The sequence below is a fragment of the Struthio camelus genome, chromosome 14 (assembly GCF_040807025.1).
Source record: "Struthio camelus isolate bStrCam1 chromosome 14, bStrCam1.hap1, whole genome shotgun sequence".
Lineage (NCBI taxonomy): Eukaryota > Metazoa > Chordata > Aves > Struthioniformes > Struthionidae > Struthio > Struthio camelus.
The window spans coordinates 19,145,215-19,160,964 of NC_090955.1; the positions used below are offsets into that span (position 1 = coordinate 19,145,215).

The window sequence follows — 15,750 nt, forward strand, 5'->3', positions numbered from 1 at the left end:
TTCCATGATGCTGCTTAAAAACTATGCTTTACAGCATTGTAATGATTATCTTTGTTCAGCAACTGGTGTTACAGATTAAGGAGGAGAATGCTCTGCTTGTGCTGGCGACTGGGTTTTTTTGCCCTTTGACTTTGTAGAATCTGAACCTGCAGCAGACATGACCCTGTCCTGACTGTCAAGTGTTCCTGTTGTTTAGTCAGTATAGTCATTTGTGTCTAGTGGTGTGGGCCATAATATCAAGTAACAAGGCCTTACCCTTATGTGGAATAATTACATTCACTTATGCTCTTCTTACCTTAAAACACCCCTTCGATAGCTGGGAGCTTTGGGGGAAAGGGCTTTGTTGGTTGGTTGGTGGTTTTTATTTATTTTTGGAATCTCCATGATAAACCTGAGCTTTTAAGTTTAGTGGTTACTGAATCGTCCCTTGAAGCACTTCTGGGAATGCAGCCTGTGTAACTCTCAGACCTCCGCAGTGCTTGTGGCATGCACAGGCAGTTTGCATCAGTGCCTATCCTTCCTTCCTTGACTGATCAGATGCTGGAGCATCTGATCTGCATCAACATATTTGTTGAATGGCCACAGGCAGGCATGCGGATCTTCAGAATAACAACAAAGATCTAGTGCCCAAAAGTGATTGGGTATATTTTCTTCCCCCCCCCCCCCCCTTTTTTTCCTGTCCTTCCTTTCCCTCCCTGCCTTTCCCCTTCCTTTCTTTTCCTTTTGGAGCCCTTAACAATTCCTACTGGCAGAAGCTAGTTGTTACAATGTGTCAGGCTAGCAGCTCTGAGACCCAGAATCATTGAGTTTGCTCTTTGGTTGCCAGCAGCAGAGAAATAGTGGGAGTTTTCAGAAGTACAATAATCCTGTGTGCCAGGCCTCTGGTATGCCAACGCGTGAAACGATGTGCTGTCTGTCTCCAAGCGCTGCCAATCACTGGGACCTGCAAGCATCAGACTTCTGCAGCTGGGAGAGAGAGATGTTTGGGTTAGCAGCACTGGTGAACATGCAGTATATGTGCATGAGGAAACTTGAAATTAAAATGAATGAAGTGCAGTTATCTTCTCATTTCTTACTTGACCTTGCTTATTGCAAAGTGCTTAGGCGTTATATTTTTGGTTGTATTTCCTCAGTGGTATCATTATCAATGCTTAATGTGTTCACAGCTTTTCATGCAAGGTATTCAGGAGCTTGGCAGTTAAGAAACATGAAAACCATAAAATATTTGAAAAAATTTGAATTTTTTTGAAACTATCTGAAAGATTTTTCAAATCTTTGAAAATTGAAATTCTTTGAAATATGAAAGATTTTTTCTCTCTGTTCTAGGCCTATGGTGGAAGTGGAAATTTCAGCTGGTCCTATTCTAACCAGGCAGTTGCTACAGTGACAGTCAAAGGAGTAATGACAACTGGAAGTGACATTGGTGTCAGTGTTATTCAGGCAACTGATGTTCAGAATCCACTGCATTATGGAGAAATGAAGGTAAAACTTTACCCTGGTCTCTCTTGAAGATATCTTTTCAAAAACAATGAATAAGCTGAGCATCCCATAAGCCTTCCCCTTTGCGAAATGTTTCCAAGAGGTTTGCCTCTCTGCCTTGTGACAGGGTAAGTGATCAGCTTCAGAGTTCGTACATCTGGGGATTTGAGCTGTCTCTACTGCATTGATTTTAGTCTTATTTTGTCCCCCTCATTTTCTTGGCAAGTCTTTTTTCCCGATGAAGGAAGGAAGCAGTCATTTACTGTTGGCGAAGGCATCTAAGTAGACCAGCCAAACTAAAAATTTATTCTGCGGGGGAAGAGGTGGGTGCAGGAACAGAAGCAGTTGGGTTCCCCCTTGATATAAAAATGATGAAAGTTAACATGAAGATGTGGTAAAGAAATTCATGCCTAGAAAAGTGGCCAGAATCCTATACATACCACTTAATAAATCTAGATCCCAAAGCTGTCCAAGAAAAAGAATATTGTTAATAGGACTATTAGATCTCTAGGTAAATCATATCTGTTTCTTAGCACTTTGTCAGGGTGATCAGGGTATGACGTAGAGTGAAGAAAATACAGGAGCAGTATATGTAGTCTACCCACAGAACAGTGTGTGCAAATATACGTGAAGAGGCTTCTCTAGTTAATGTGTTCTGTAAATCTATCGTCTTAAATATTTTTCCTTAGAACATTATTAATTTGGAATTTTTCTAGGGACACAAATCATTTTCCTTAATGAAACTGTGCCAATGCTTACTCTCTCTTACTGGTCTGACAGTTCTGAAAAGCTTGGCACTTAGTAGAATAGAAACTAAAAGTAAGTACTACTCTGTGCTGTATATTTACTACTATGAAGTAGTACTACTCTGCTACCCTCACAGAAAAGAGTGTTGGCACTAGTTGATCTGGTCAAATTCTAATCTGGCTAGGTTCCTATCAGGCCAGAAACGGTCTTTGTAAGTGTTGTGTTCAAGTAGCTATGCAGTGTTGCTCATCCTATTAGGATTGAAGGCCCTAATATAGCATGTCACTTACAGACATGCTATAATTTTAGATGCAAGCACTGTGTTGGAGCAGTAGTGAGATGCTTCTGTCTATCACGTTTCTATGAAATGCAGCCATAGCACAACCTGAATTCAGGCATTTGAATTTGTACTTATACCTTTTGCGAAGAGCTAAGTACTGGAATGGGAACCGACAGAAGAGAATTTTGCTCCTGACCTCAGTAAAAGTAAGATAATGTACTGAGCACCTGTGATTAATCTGGTGTCCAGAGACAGTTTTTTGTCCAACTGCATGGTTATAAATAAAATAGGCTTGTTTATGCCACATGGATACTGTTGAGGCTGGTAAACAACCTCCATCTGGTTAAGGCTTTATAAAGGTGATGGTCTTAGCTGCTGTGCTTCCTCAAACCAATTTAGGAAGCAAATCTGGCAAGCCCTGGGCAGCACACCTTCCTTCCAGGATATGCGTGCATGTACTTAAGGAGCTGGTGGGGAACAAAGTGACTGGATTAAATCTACATACATTAGCTATACAAAATGCCTCATCACTCTTAAGTTTTCCCATGTGCAGCATACCTGTAGTTGTTGTATTGCCCTTCTGTTGCATCAGAATACCTTTTGCCAAAAGTGCTAAAAAGATATTTGGTCAAGACTGCCAAGTCTGTTCCATAATGAAGAGAAAGGTATGTAAGTAGACATCTTTTTGTTAGTATGAATGTTTTGGGAAAGATATTTTTAACAAAGTTTTACTTGAAACAACTGCATCTACCAGTGCTATGTTTTTTGTTTTTTTTTAAGGTGCAAAGTAGCTTGTTTTTTCTGCTCAGATCAATTTTGTCAATTCCACGAGATGCATTTGAGATAGATGCTAAACATCATGTTTAAAGTAAAATGTACACGGAACTTAATTTACGGACTTGCTCTAAGATTGCTCCCTGGATAACCCATGTTCCAGTGATGCTACTTTTTACCAGTATGACAGTTTTCAGTATACCAGATTAAGGAGTGAGGATTTTTATTTATAACCTTTTATCCTCAAATGTAAATTTAAGTTTGAAGACTGAAGAAAATACGGCTATGAAAGCTCACATGGAGAGAAGTGTTTTGCACAGTCTGAACAGGTTACTTCTAAATGTCTTTGTTCTTGTGTTAAGAGTTGGATTCTTCTTGGAATAGCTCTGAAGAGTTTTATTTGTTGACCTCAATGAGCAAGTATTAGGAAGAGTTAACTATGTTTCACAAGGATTGCAATTTTGACCCTGTACCATATGATTTGACAATTTATCCTGAAGCCATTTGTAGGCACTTAAGAAGTTTAGATACTGCAGATGAAAAGCTTTGGATCATAGCAATTGTTATGCAATGTGCAGTCAATCTTTGGAAGATTCTTTGGCATTATTGAAAAAGTAGCAAGTCAGAATAACAAATAATATACTTGAGGCTTGTCCAGCAAGATAACTGATATAATAGCATCTAAGATGTATTTCTGCTAGTCTTATTTTTGGAAGTAATCCTTTCAATTTCAAAGGTATTTCTGACATAAGGATTACTTGTGGAAGCAGAAGATGGTATGATTAGGCACTAGATGTGTTTACTTATTTTAGGTCTCTGATATGTTATGGGGGGGGGGGCACTTTAAATAGCATTAAAAATGCTCTGCCAACAGAAATGCAATAAACAAAAGAATTAAGCCTGTAAGAAAATCTTTGGGGCATTGGTTCCCGTAATTTCTTCTACACACCTGCCACTGTCAGCTGATACTGTGCAGACTGAAGGCCAAGGGAGCCTTGCTGACTTTATCAAGTCTAGCTCAAACATTTACGCTGCGGAACTCAAGTTCAGATGCCAAGTCTGGCCCAGCTGGTCATGGTGCCTCCTGGAGATATCAAACACTTTAATCTATGCTTAAAAAAAAATCTGTACAGCAAAAGACAGGTGGCAGAAAAGAATTAATAGAAGCAGTAGCAAAAGGATCACTAGGCTAACGTGAACTTGGACTGTTATGAGAGAAGAGTGCTAGTGCAGTTGAGAATTCTTCCTGGCACCCTGATACCTTTCTGTGTAGGTGAACACAAGAGCAACTGCTTCTAGCTGTGACAGGCAAGTTAGTCATTGGAGGTATGTATACAAGGGCTAAGAAGAATGAGGAGATCATAATGAAGTCTTGTTCTCTGGTACCTTTTTGTTGAGTTGTTTGTGCATCTCTGTCCTCCTGTTTCTTTCCTCCCTCAGGTATATGTAACTGAACCTAGTGGGATGGAGTTCATGCCATGTCAAGTTGAAGCACGTGTAGGCCAAACATTGGAGCTGCCTCTGAGGATTAACGGTCTGACAAATGTTGAAACGGGCGAGACAGTCCCACTGAGTGACTGCTCGCATTTTGATCTAGTTGTGGAAGTAGAAAACCGTGGTGTGTTCAAACCACTTCAAGGTGATTTAACCCCTCCTCGTTTTGCAAGTTAAATTAAAATTTTACTAAGTCACCTCCTTTAAATACCTGTTTTAAATACCTTTAAATACCTCCTTTAAATCACTGTTTTGATTGTTGTGTAGAGGATTGCTAGAGAGGTGCTTAACTTCAAAGAGGGGAGTCAGAGTAGATAGAAAATGTTTGGTTTTTTTTTTTTTGAGAAAGTACTTACTTTTTATGCAGCAGAACTTCCCTTTGATATTTTTGATGGTTTGAAGGACTCTGAAAGCCTTTTGGCAATTAACAGTTAGACACTGAAGAAAGGCATGTGGGAGACTGCACATTCTACTGCTTTAGTATTTTTAGTGTGCTGCTGTTACAAAGCTGATGGGTTTTCTCCTCAGAGGGATCCAGGTGTATTGGTTTTTTGAGGGTGAATTGGAGGATTTGCAAGACTACTGAAATTAATAGCTGCGTAGCCCTGCTTTCCCAGCTGTACCTTTCAGTTCTATGAAGGCACTAGTCACTGTTTTCAAGGAGCTAAGAGGACCAGCTGCTTAAATTTTGCTAAAGCTGTGTCATTCTTAAGCTCCCCGCTTTAAGAAGCATATCTTGTCGGGCTTATTAAGAGCATGGAATATGTTGCTCCCCGCCTCCCTTTCAGAGTTTGCCATTAATGTTCACGGGGTAAGTGAACAATGAGCAACCTCCTTGTCCCTGCGTCTACTGAATTCAGTGCAGTATTCAGATGTACCATTACTTTTTCCAAGTACCTCTTGTATGGAAGCTCTTTCCTGTGCTATTGAGCCAGTAAAAGCAGTCTGCATTGTACCATCTGTGTGCCTGAGAGGCAGCAATTTTAAAAAGTCACTACATAATTAGCTGCTGTAGTGCTTTTAAAAAAAAAAAAGAAAAGAAAAGAGGAAAAGAAAAGAAGGAAACGTACACAAAGAAACAGAAATGTCATGACAGGATCTTTCCTTTGGCCAGTGAAAACTTGAATTGTAGTCAATACTCCTGTGCAGGAAAGCTGACTGAGTTACAAGCCAGTTTCACTTGAAAACAGCAAAATGAAAGTACTCAATTAAGAAAGTTATATTAGTTTATACTTCAGAGAAAAGACTCGTGTTCTGCTTAGGAGAGTGTGAAAATAAAGAAGTTTGAGATATGGATATTTCAATAGTAAGTTTGACATGAAAGACATTGAACATTTTACCTGTATGGCTGGTGAGAGCTACATACTTTTAGTGGAAATATTTCTGTCAAGAAAAGCCATCTAGAATTTTAATTATGATGCCTGGCCAATTCTCTCTAGAGACAACCTTTTTTTTTTTTTTTTTTTGGGACAGGGAGACTTAAGCCAACTGCTGATTTTTGTAGTGGAGTCAGAATGAAAGCTGAAACTCAAGGATACACAACACTTGTTGTTAGTTACACCCATGGCCGTGTCCACCTTAGTGCTAGCATCACCATTGCTGCCTATCTACCATTAAAAGTAAGTCTTTTTTGCTGTTCTTTATTTAAAACAAAAAATTAAATGAGGTGGTTATTTGATTTGTAAGACAAACTATAAGATTTTTCCTAGAGAACCATGTTTTAACCCTTTCGGTATGGAGCACATATATTGGGATTTTCCTACATAAATGCTGCAAGATATAACTATAGAGGAATGGATAGTTTGGTAGTGAACTGAAACATTTTTGCAACTTTTGAAGAAGCAAGTGAACTTGATATTCTTGGCCATTTTTCAGATTTTTATGTCAAAAGAGTCACAATTGCTGTCATCTGATGGAACATGCAGGACAGTAATAGGAGTTCTCATCAAAGTGAACTGCAAAGGAGTGGATGTTTTGAGGGTGAAGGGTAACAGCATTTGTCTGTAATGCTGAGTTCCTCTTTCTAGCTAATTTGCAGTAACCTGGTTTCTACAAAATCTAATCCACTCATAGCCATCTTCCTTTAAACAAAAAAAAAAGTGTAGAAAGTTGAAAAACAGCTTTATGTTACAAGAACATCTAGACCATTCATGAAACTGAATCCTTCAGAAGCTGGGTAGGTCCTGCTGTGCACAGCATAGCTATTGAATTAGTAAGTTAGTCTTCAGCAGACTCTAAATGGATTGAAAATGATGTGAGACTCAAAGTCTGTTTTTTCGACTGGCTATTTTAACTGATTAATAATTGGCTTTAGGTAATAATGGAGGCAGTCAAAATTCCTTATCCACAGCGGCAAATAAAAATTGACGTAGCTTATTTCTGCTGTCATAGCATACAAAATGATTTTTGGAAAAAGGCAAAGCTGACTTGCTTATATGGCAGTGAAAATGAGTGATTCTTCCTTGTAAATTGGAAAAATATATTTTACTGGTGGACAGTTCAAGTTTTTAAAAAAAAAAAAAGAAGAAAAAAAAAAGGTGAAGAAGAACGAACCCTGAATATGAGGTCAGTATGTGAAAATAGAACAGTATGCTCATGTTACCCTCTATCTTTAGAGATCAAGCACTGAATCTGCAAAGCTTAAGTTCAATGTGCTTGTCCATAGTATTCCCCGAAATGGAACAAAAGTTTATGTAAATTGTACAAATGTGCAAGTATAATGACAACTTTACTTTTTAAAAATGCTTTTCTGTCAAAGATCTTGAATTGTAGATAACATAATACTTGGAAGATGCTGAGATATCCTCAGCAGAGTGTGTAATCTTTCCTACTATTGGCAGCCAATGTGAAAAGGCTTAGTCCCTTTAATTAGGAATTATTCATATGTATGCTATCGTTCACATTCCCTGACGAAGCCCTTTGAGGCATTATAACATTGATTTTCATATACGAAATTAAATGTCTCTAGGGTACTTAAGAGCCCATATGTATCAAGAAAGAGCCCCATATGTATCAAGAAAGAGCTTGGAACAGTGATTTCCAAATTTTCTTTTCCTTTCTATTAGTAGAATGAAATATTTGTGATCCTCAGAAATGGAGGAACCCAGGCATTTTTCTGTCAGATATCATCCATTAAAAAAATTTATAGCATAAAAAGTGAGAGAGATGAACAGGGGCCATGAAGAGGAGAAAGACACTCGATGCTAAATCCTGTAGTTTTCCAGTGGCTTTTTACCTCTACCTACATTACAAATATCATCAAGGAGTAGCTGGGAGGAGAGAGGAACATTTATAGCCAGTCCTTCTCCTGCCTCCTACCAAGTGCTACCAACATGTGCTTACAGAAAGAATTAACCATCCTTTATGCCAGTTACTATTTCTTTCTTACCATGTTCTGACAAAAACGAGCTTGTGGAACACAAACTGCAAATGGTTGTTGTGTATTAAAATGTCAGGTTAATTTCTGTGGTGATTAACAGCACAGACAATCCTCGTGATGTACATCAGTGTGGAATTTTTATAGAGATTTGAAGTAAACCTTTAAGTCATATGTAGGAGAGTAACTATGCACAGAATTGCTGCAGAGAGCACTGTTAAGTGAAAGGCTTTTAAAAAAAAGAATAAAACTTAACATTACCTCAGTCATTAGAGTAGTAGTTTTAAAACGTAGTAGAAAACGATCTCTGATTTTATTCAAAAGTGTATTCAATATCTTTCCCTTGCTGTAGTTTTTCATCAAAGACTTGGGATTAGAATGTACTAAATATTTTTCTTCAAACTCTTGGAGTCCATTGACTATAACATGATGGACTGTTGCTTACAAACAGCTGTATGAAAAAATCTGAACCTAATCAAAATAAGAAATAAGTGTAGCTCTTCAACTAAAAAAGGTTCTTTTGTGAAGTTCAATCAAAATATAAGACACACAAATAGAATCATTAGTTCATAACTGTTGTTCGTTTCAGGCTATTGATCCTCCATCTGTTGCTTTAGTGACTTTGGGTTCCTCTAAAGATATGTTGTTTGAGGGAGGACCCAGACCGTGGGTACAAGAGCCTTCAAAATTCTTCAGGAACGTCACTGCTGAGGACACACAAAGCATTGGTCTCTCTTTATTTGGACTTCCTACATCTCGGAGTAATACCCAGCATTGGGTTAGAGCATCTTGCAAAAGCCTGGGAGAGCAAGTAAGTGCCCAAAGGTATTTATATTGTCCTCCATCAAAAACCAAGCCAAGGCAATTGAGGTCTTGCTTCAGATAGATTTATGATACCATATAGCTTTTAAATAGTTTTTATAAAAAGCCAGTAAAGAGCTTGGATAAGTACATTGTTTATACGTTTTGTTCATTGTGATGCTGATGCAGGTTTTAGGTGTAAGCATTTTATAAAATTGTTATCAAGTGTTTTTTGATGGGTTTATCGCAGTATAAAGCCACAGGAATCTTTTTTTTGTGGAATATAATAGAACAGATAGATCCTAATAACTGCAACTTGCTTCAATTTACGTGAGTAAGATCATTGTAAAAGGTTACCACAGAAGACTGACCCTCAGTCTGACCAAGTTACACTCCAGTATAATTCTGTTGGTTCAAATAAATGACAGCCTTATGAGTACGCAAGGCTGTTTAAATATTTAGGTAGCCTTTGAAACTGGCTGTTGTTATGTTCCACCTGGTTTTGTTTTCTGACACTTGCAGAAGGGATTTCTCCTGCTTTCCTGACCCTGGACAGTTTATAAAGCATTTAGCTTTGATTTTTATGTTTACTTCTCCTGCAATTTTGCAAGGGCTAAGCATTTTAGTGTAGCCAGCAAATTGTTTGACTCAAGTCGTCAGTGGATGCTGCTATTTCTGTAAGTGCACATTCAGAAAGGAGCAAGCATCTTGTCTCTGGCTCTGCATGCCTTGGCTGCTGTCCACTGTACTGCACTGATTGCATCTACGTGATTTTGGCTAGCATTAGCACGACAGTGGTTAAGACAAGTAACCAGAGCTACCTCAGCCTGCTGGGATAGCCTGCTTTGTATTTACATCATACATGTTTCGTTGGGGAGTAAAGAGGGAATGTAAAATAGAACATAAGATGTTTTTAAACATAATAAAGTGCTTATAAATAATATCTTTGGGTTATTCTAGTCTCACTGACAAGGAAAAAAAAAAAAAAAAAGCAGCCTGTTAGCTTTGTACGTTATGAGAGATTTGTCCTTTGAATTAAATTTGATGGTAGTGAGCATGAGCACCTAGGAACAGTTCACAGCAGTAATTCTTTGACAATGGTATGGAACCATTCTTAATATGTCTCCTTTTACATCTTTATCTTCACTGGTGGTACAAATCCATAAACATCATATTTTTGCTTGTTTATTCCAACACTGGAGTGTAACTGGGATGTGTGAAATGAGTATGCTTGGACTCAGTACCCTTCTTCTCTTTTCACTTCTCTCTCTCCTGTTTTTCTAATTGTACAGGTTATTGCCTTAACAGTTGGAAACAATCCCACAATCACAAATCCTTTTCCAGCAGTTGAACCTGCTGTTGTGAAGTTCATCTGTGCTGTCCCTTCGCGGCTCACTTTGACCCCTGTTTATGCAAGTCCTCAGCTTGATTTCTCTTGTCCTTTGCTGCAACAAAACAAGCAAGTGGTAAGTGTGAGAAAACAGTGACAGGAGAACAATGTTCTTATAACTTGCAATTGGTGTTTGGACCATCACACAAATACCACAAAACAGCTGATTTGAAGGCTGCAAGACTACCAGTAACTCCAGTCTTGTGGGTGGCACTGGTTCCACACGTGATCTGTTGCTGTCTACTTCTGCAGAGAACAGTCTGCATGAGATTCTTACAGTGGTCGTTCAAGTACATTTTTATAAAAGGGACCGTATCAGAAAATAAGGGCTGTGCATATGGGTTGTGTCTTCTGACAAAAACGTCCTCCTGTGAGGAGACCTGTTTTCTGAAAAAGCATGATAAGCAGAAGGGGAGAGGAGAAGGAAAGTAGGACAAACTTAACCCCACCACCCTCCCCAAGAAACAACTTGCACTAAAAAAACAACCTGCACTAAAAACTTGAAAGTGTTTCCAGCAGCTGTTTAAGGAAGGTACCTCTTTCCTATACCATCTCATTCTAACTATTCCATTGAGTATATAGAGACAATTTTTACTATGCAGTTTTCTCATGAATGTACGCTTGTGTGTGTTGTCTTTGTACAGGAACAAAGACAGTGGATGTGAAGCAGTTTTACAACTGGAGAGTGTTGTTCAGTGATGCTAGGGGCATTCAGCTTTGCAAATACAGGCCCCAGTAGCTGGACAATACATATGTGTAGGTTATCAAGCATAAAGGACTGTTCTCTGCATCCGAATGACTGCAATCATACCTTATTTGCTGAGTAAACTCTATATTTGTCATGTTAATATTACCAGTCATATATACGAGAAATCCTAGTTTCATAAAACTGCAGTTGATATTGACTTGATGAATCTCTCCAACTTCCTGCCTAATAAGGAAATAGGAAGGAGACTGTTGTACGTTATAAGTAACTCTTGAGTTTGACTGTTTTTCTAGTTCCATATGTTTCAGACTTATTTTCACTGCATCAGTAGTGAAACATGCTATCACTCATGCTTTTCGCAAGATGCACATTAGACTTCTGAGCTGTATCTTCTGGGTAACAGCAGTATTTTTCTTAATTTATTTGAACTCCAAAGACTACTCAAGCTGTATATGTTTGTTTTTGTTTGCCAGTGAGTTACCTTAAAATAAAAAAGATCCAACAGAAAACCCTCACAGTTGAAGTACAGCTTAATGACTGCACTGATGGCTCACTTTAATGAACATTACTCACATAATGGATCTTTCAACAAATTTCATGGAACTCTGAATATAACTTTTTTCTTTAATGATTAAAAATACTCTTGCATCTGTTCAGTTCAAAATACTCATTCCTTTTTCAGGTTCCTGTTTCAAATTATCGCAATCCAGTGTTGGACTTGGCTGCGTATGACCAACAGGGCAGTAAATTTGATAATTTCAGTTCTCTTAGCATTATTTGGGAATCAACAAAAATGTCCTTAGCTAACATTGAGCCTGATATGCCAATGGAGCTCACACTGAAGGAAGATGCAAGCGGTCAAAAGAAAATGCATGGTAAGAATCAGTTTAAATGAACATTTCATTGTTTGAAGAAGGCATGGATTAATCCTACTCAGTACTGTCTGCGCTTGATATCCTAAAATCGTATTCCTAAAATTGTATTCCATCTTGTCCTCAGCACGTATTTGAAGCGATTTTTTTTTAATTGTTTGGAATGATAGTGGAAGATATTAACAGTGTATGTTTCATCTTTTTCTTTTTCTTCCCCATAATTGGATTCATTTGACTTTTTCTTTTGCTCCAGGCTTGCAAACTGTTTTAGTTCATCATCAATCTGGAACCACTGCTGTCTCTGCAACTGCAACAGGATACCGACAAGCTCATCTCAAGGCAGCTAAAGTGAAAATACCGGTACTTAGAACTTGGGGGCTTTGTCCATATTTCCCCGTGATGCTTAGTGTATAGTGTTTCTATATATTTATTTCCTTAGTGATATGTGCATGATACATAATAATCTAAAAATAAGGCAATTCATTAGCTGCTTCTGAAGACAGATGCATACCACTGCATTTTTATAATATTCATGGATGTTCCTGCTTTTTTCTCCCTCACCTTCACCTTAACTGTTCATATCACATACTCTTTTTCTTTTTTTTTTTTCTTTCTTTTGTACCATCTGGACAAGGGGATTACAAGAATTGTTTCACTTAACTTTGTTTTCATTTAGGTTTTTTTAATGAATTGGTTAAGTTCTGCTGCTTGTCCTTCACTTAAGCAACCATGTGCTTGATGCAGCTGTCACTGGGGAGAGCAAATGTACTTATGATTTCCGCTGCAAAACAGAGTAGAGAGGTTCTGGATGGGCAAAGCAAAAGCTGACGGAAAACATCAGACTATAAGAGTATTAATCGGAGCCTAGGTTTTACCTATGCTTTGACTTCACTTCTGTCTTAAGAGCAAAACTTGGAGCTAGAGGTTAGAGTAGTCTTAATTCAAGGCCGGTAACAAATGGGCACTAGCAATGTGAACTATCCCGTGATCTGGAGTTTTATTGGTGTGGCCTGGGTTTGGCATTTGGATGTGAAATTTCTTTGGAAGATAATCGGTATCACCATTTGGTTCTTGGCTTTTCAGTGAGGTTTCCAGTCTGCTCCTGTTGGGAAGCAGATGCATGGCCAGTGAAGACTTTGACTGTAACGTAGTCACAATTACTAGACCAGTCCTTTTCCCCGTAAGCTGTTGGTTTGTGGTTGTGTTTAGTTTGTGTGGGTGTGTGTGTCCTGCCATGTTTTGTTATTTGCTGCGCTCTGCCTTATTAAACCGATATTCAGTATTCTCTCACACACGTAGAGGTAGCTAGAATAGTAAGTTCTCTAAACTTTGCCTCCTGAGTTCAGAGAAGTTTGTATTTCACTGTGGGGGCACACACATGCAAAAAGGCCCTGGAGTTCTCTTTAGTCCTAGTCTTTATGTTGAAGCTTAGGAGGAATCTGTTGGTTAGTTGAAGAAGGGTAGTTGTAGATGCCACTTCTGCCACTGTTACAAAGGCTCATGTTGTTCATTTAAACTGGATGATTTGCCTACTGTTTTCAAATACAGTAGAAGCAGTCTGCTATACTCTGCTTTCAAACTGTCCATGCTTCTTTCTTACAAACAAACTCAAATAAAAATCTAATTGATGGTATATTAAGATGTCTTGATGACTGCTCCCTGTTTAAGTGGAGCATCCTATTATGTCATTAGGAAAAGATGACATCCTTTCTACATCAAGGAAATTATTTTACTAATTAGGTGAAATGAGTACATAGTACTAACTTCCTCTAAAAAGCATTTTCCCTATTTAAGTTAATGTTGTTAGGAGGGAGAGATTAGACTTGCATCTGGTCTACTGCTTATGTACTTACATGTAAGGGAGAAGTTCTTTTGGCGGCCTGTTAGGAAGAATCCGAAGATGATGATCTTAAGTAGAAGAAAACATTCTGTCTTCTATGCTTTGTTGTTCTGTAAGAGCATGTCTCTGAGTTAATAGACTACCCATATATGTCAGACTTGGTTAATTAATCCTGGCAAATCTTTAATGTGTAGGCCTGTATTCTTTGTCTTAGACATAACGCAGAATATGGCAGCATGTCCTATATATAGCTATGCATGTAGAAATGAGAGAGCAGCTAAGCCAATTACTCGATTTTTGTGGACGTTCTGTTAACCTAAACTTTTCTTCTGGCACTGGCTCTTTGCTCATCTGCTTTACCTGTCCTTCCCTGCATATACAAAAGACTTTCGCTGTTTTCTGACTTTGAATGCTTGGTATAACAGCTGGTAAATAGAATAATTTCTTTCAGTATGACCCTCTTCTACCAGTGTCTGCCACTATTGAACTAATACTCGTTGAAGATGTGAAAGTGAGCCCTACTGATGTCTCCATTTACAATCATCCTGAGGTCCAGGTAATGAATTTATAGAGCTACTTCTATAACTGGGGGAGGATGATGATGTGAATTGTGATCGGGGTAAAGATACCCGTTTTAACAAGGTTCTAGAAAAATACAATCTTATTTTGTATGCTTTTTTGTTTTTTAGGCAGAACTGCTCGTCAGAGAAGGTTCTGGATACTTTTTCATTAACACCAGTGTTGCAGATATTGTAAGAGTGGCTCATGAAGAAACTCAAGGCATTGCTCTGGTGAGTGAAGTAACTTATTATGTTATGACTTTTTAGTGATCTGAATGTGTGATTGTTTGTTTTGTGTCTCTCTTGGTACTGGAAGGAGTAACTTTTTCCTAAATTCAGGCTCATGCTTCCACAGTGTGCAGCCTCTAGCCCATAGTGAAGAGGTTACAGGCGTTCAGCAGAACTGCAGATCTCCTAGAAAACTAGTAAAGCCTATTCGACACTTATATTAAGATATTGAATTCATTCTTTCATGTTTACCTTATTTAATTTTTATTGACCTGTTAGCAGAGATGCAAGAAAGTACACATTTTATGCTTTGATTTTTAATGTCTCAAATTGTTATTTAATCTGGGAATAAAGTATAATCAACTATAGCAATATATTACAGTGATCTAATTGTGTACTTTGAGCATATACTTTAGTTCATTTCTTACCCAAGTCTTCCTTCTGCTCTAAACAATTATCTTTTATCACAGCAATAAAACTAGCTGCATGATAGACATATGCTGTGTTTCAGCACACTGGCAATCTACATCTTCTTTCAAAACTGTCAGTCCATTTTACCTATCCTCACTGTTCTGTAAGCATATAAAATGAAGTTTCTATATTGGTACTATTGCAGCTTAAAAAAATTATGTTCAGTCATAACAAGAAATGTGTATTATTTGAGTCCCTTATCAGGAGTTCTTATTGACCTACATACTTGTATGAAATACAGTATACGTCTCTCACTGCATCTGCTGCTCTGGTGAATTGAACTTGATTTACAAGGCAGATAGCATGTGTTGGCAGTTGTCAAGAAATAATTAACTGCCTTTTCTTTTCTATCTTAATGCCTTATGTGAGGATAGAAGTCAGACTTCTGGGAGAATCCGGACTGACACATAATCCAAAAATTTATCTTAATAAGAATTTGATCGCAAATACTGCATAATGATAATGAGAACTATAAAATTGAGATATGTTTGTGTGGAAGTGAGATTAGCATCTATAAATCAAAATTGTATATGCTTTAACTGTGAACTTTGTTTTCATTAAGAGGCAAATCCTTGTGTAGTTTGTGGATTCAGAGATGCTGGGGACTTTTCTCCCAGTACACAGATACAGTTGGATGGGATCTGTACGTTTGGCAATTATCTGACACTAACATTTGAGTTCTTTTGTATCATAGAGTTTTGCAAACTATGCTCAAATAGAGACCCCTCAAAC

The 15,750-nt window shown here is 38.0% G+C and overlaps 1 protein-coding gene across 3 annotated transcripts in view; it reads left to right on the top strand.

The window, feature by feature from the left end:
* The window catches only part of NUP210 (nucleoporin 210), a 94,099-nt gene that overhangs the window by 52,489 nt on the left and 25,860 nt on the right, over window positions 1-15,750 (top strand). For all 3 annotated transcript variants that reach the window (XM_068960240.1, XM_068960239.1, XM_068960238.1), the window contains exons 12-20: window positions 1,327-1,482; window positions 4,721-4,919; window positions 6,248-6,393; window positions 8,740-8,961; window positions 10,244-10,417; window positions 11,730-11,922; window positions 12,173-12,279; window positions 14,211-14,315; window positions 14,449-14,550. In XM_068960240.1, the coding sequence (XP_068816341.1) occupies window positions 1,327-1,482; window positions 4,721-4,919; window positions 6,248-6,393; window positions 8,740-8,961; window positions 10,244-10,417; window positions 11,730-11,922; window positions 12,173-12,279; window positions 14,211-14,315; window positions 14,449-14,550 (1,404 nt within the window). The remainder of the gene's footprint in view (window positions 1-1,326; window positions 1,483-4,720; window positions 4,920-6,247; window positions 6,394-8,739; window positions 8,962-10,243; window positions 10,418-11,729; window positions 11,923-12,172; window positions 12,280-14,210; window positions 14,316-14,448; window positions 14,551-15,750) is intronic.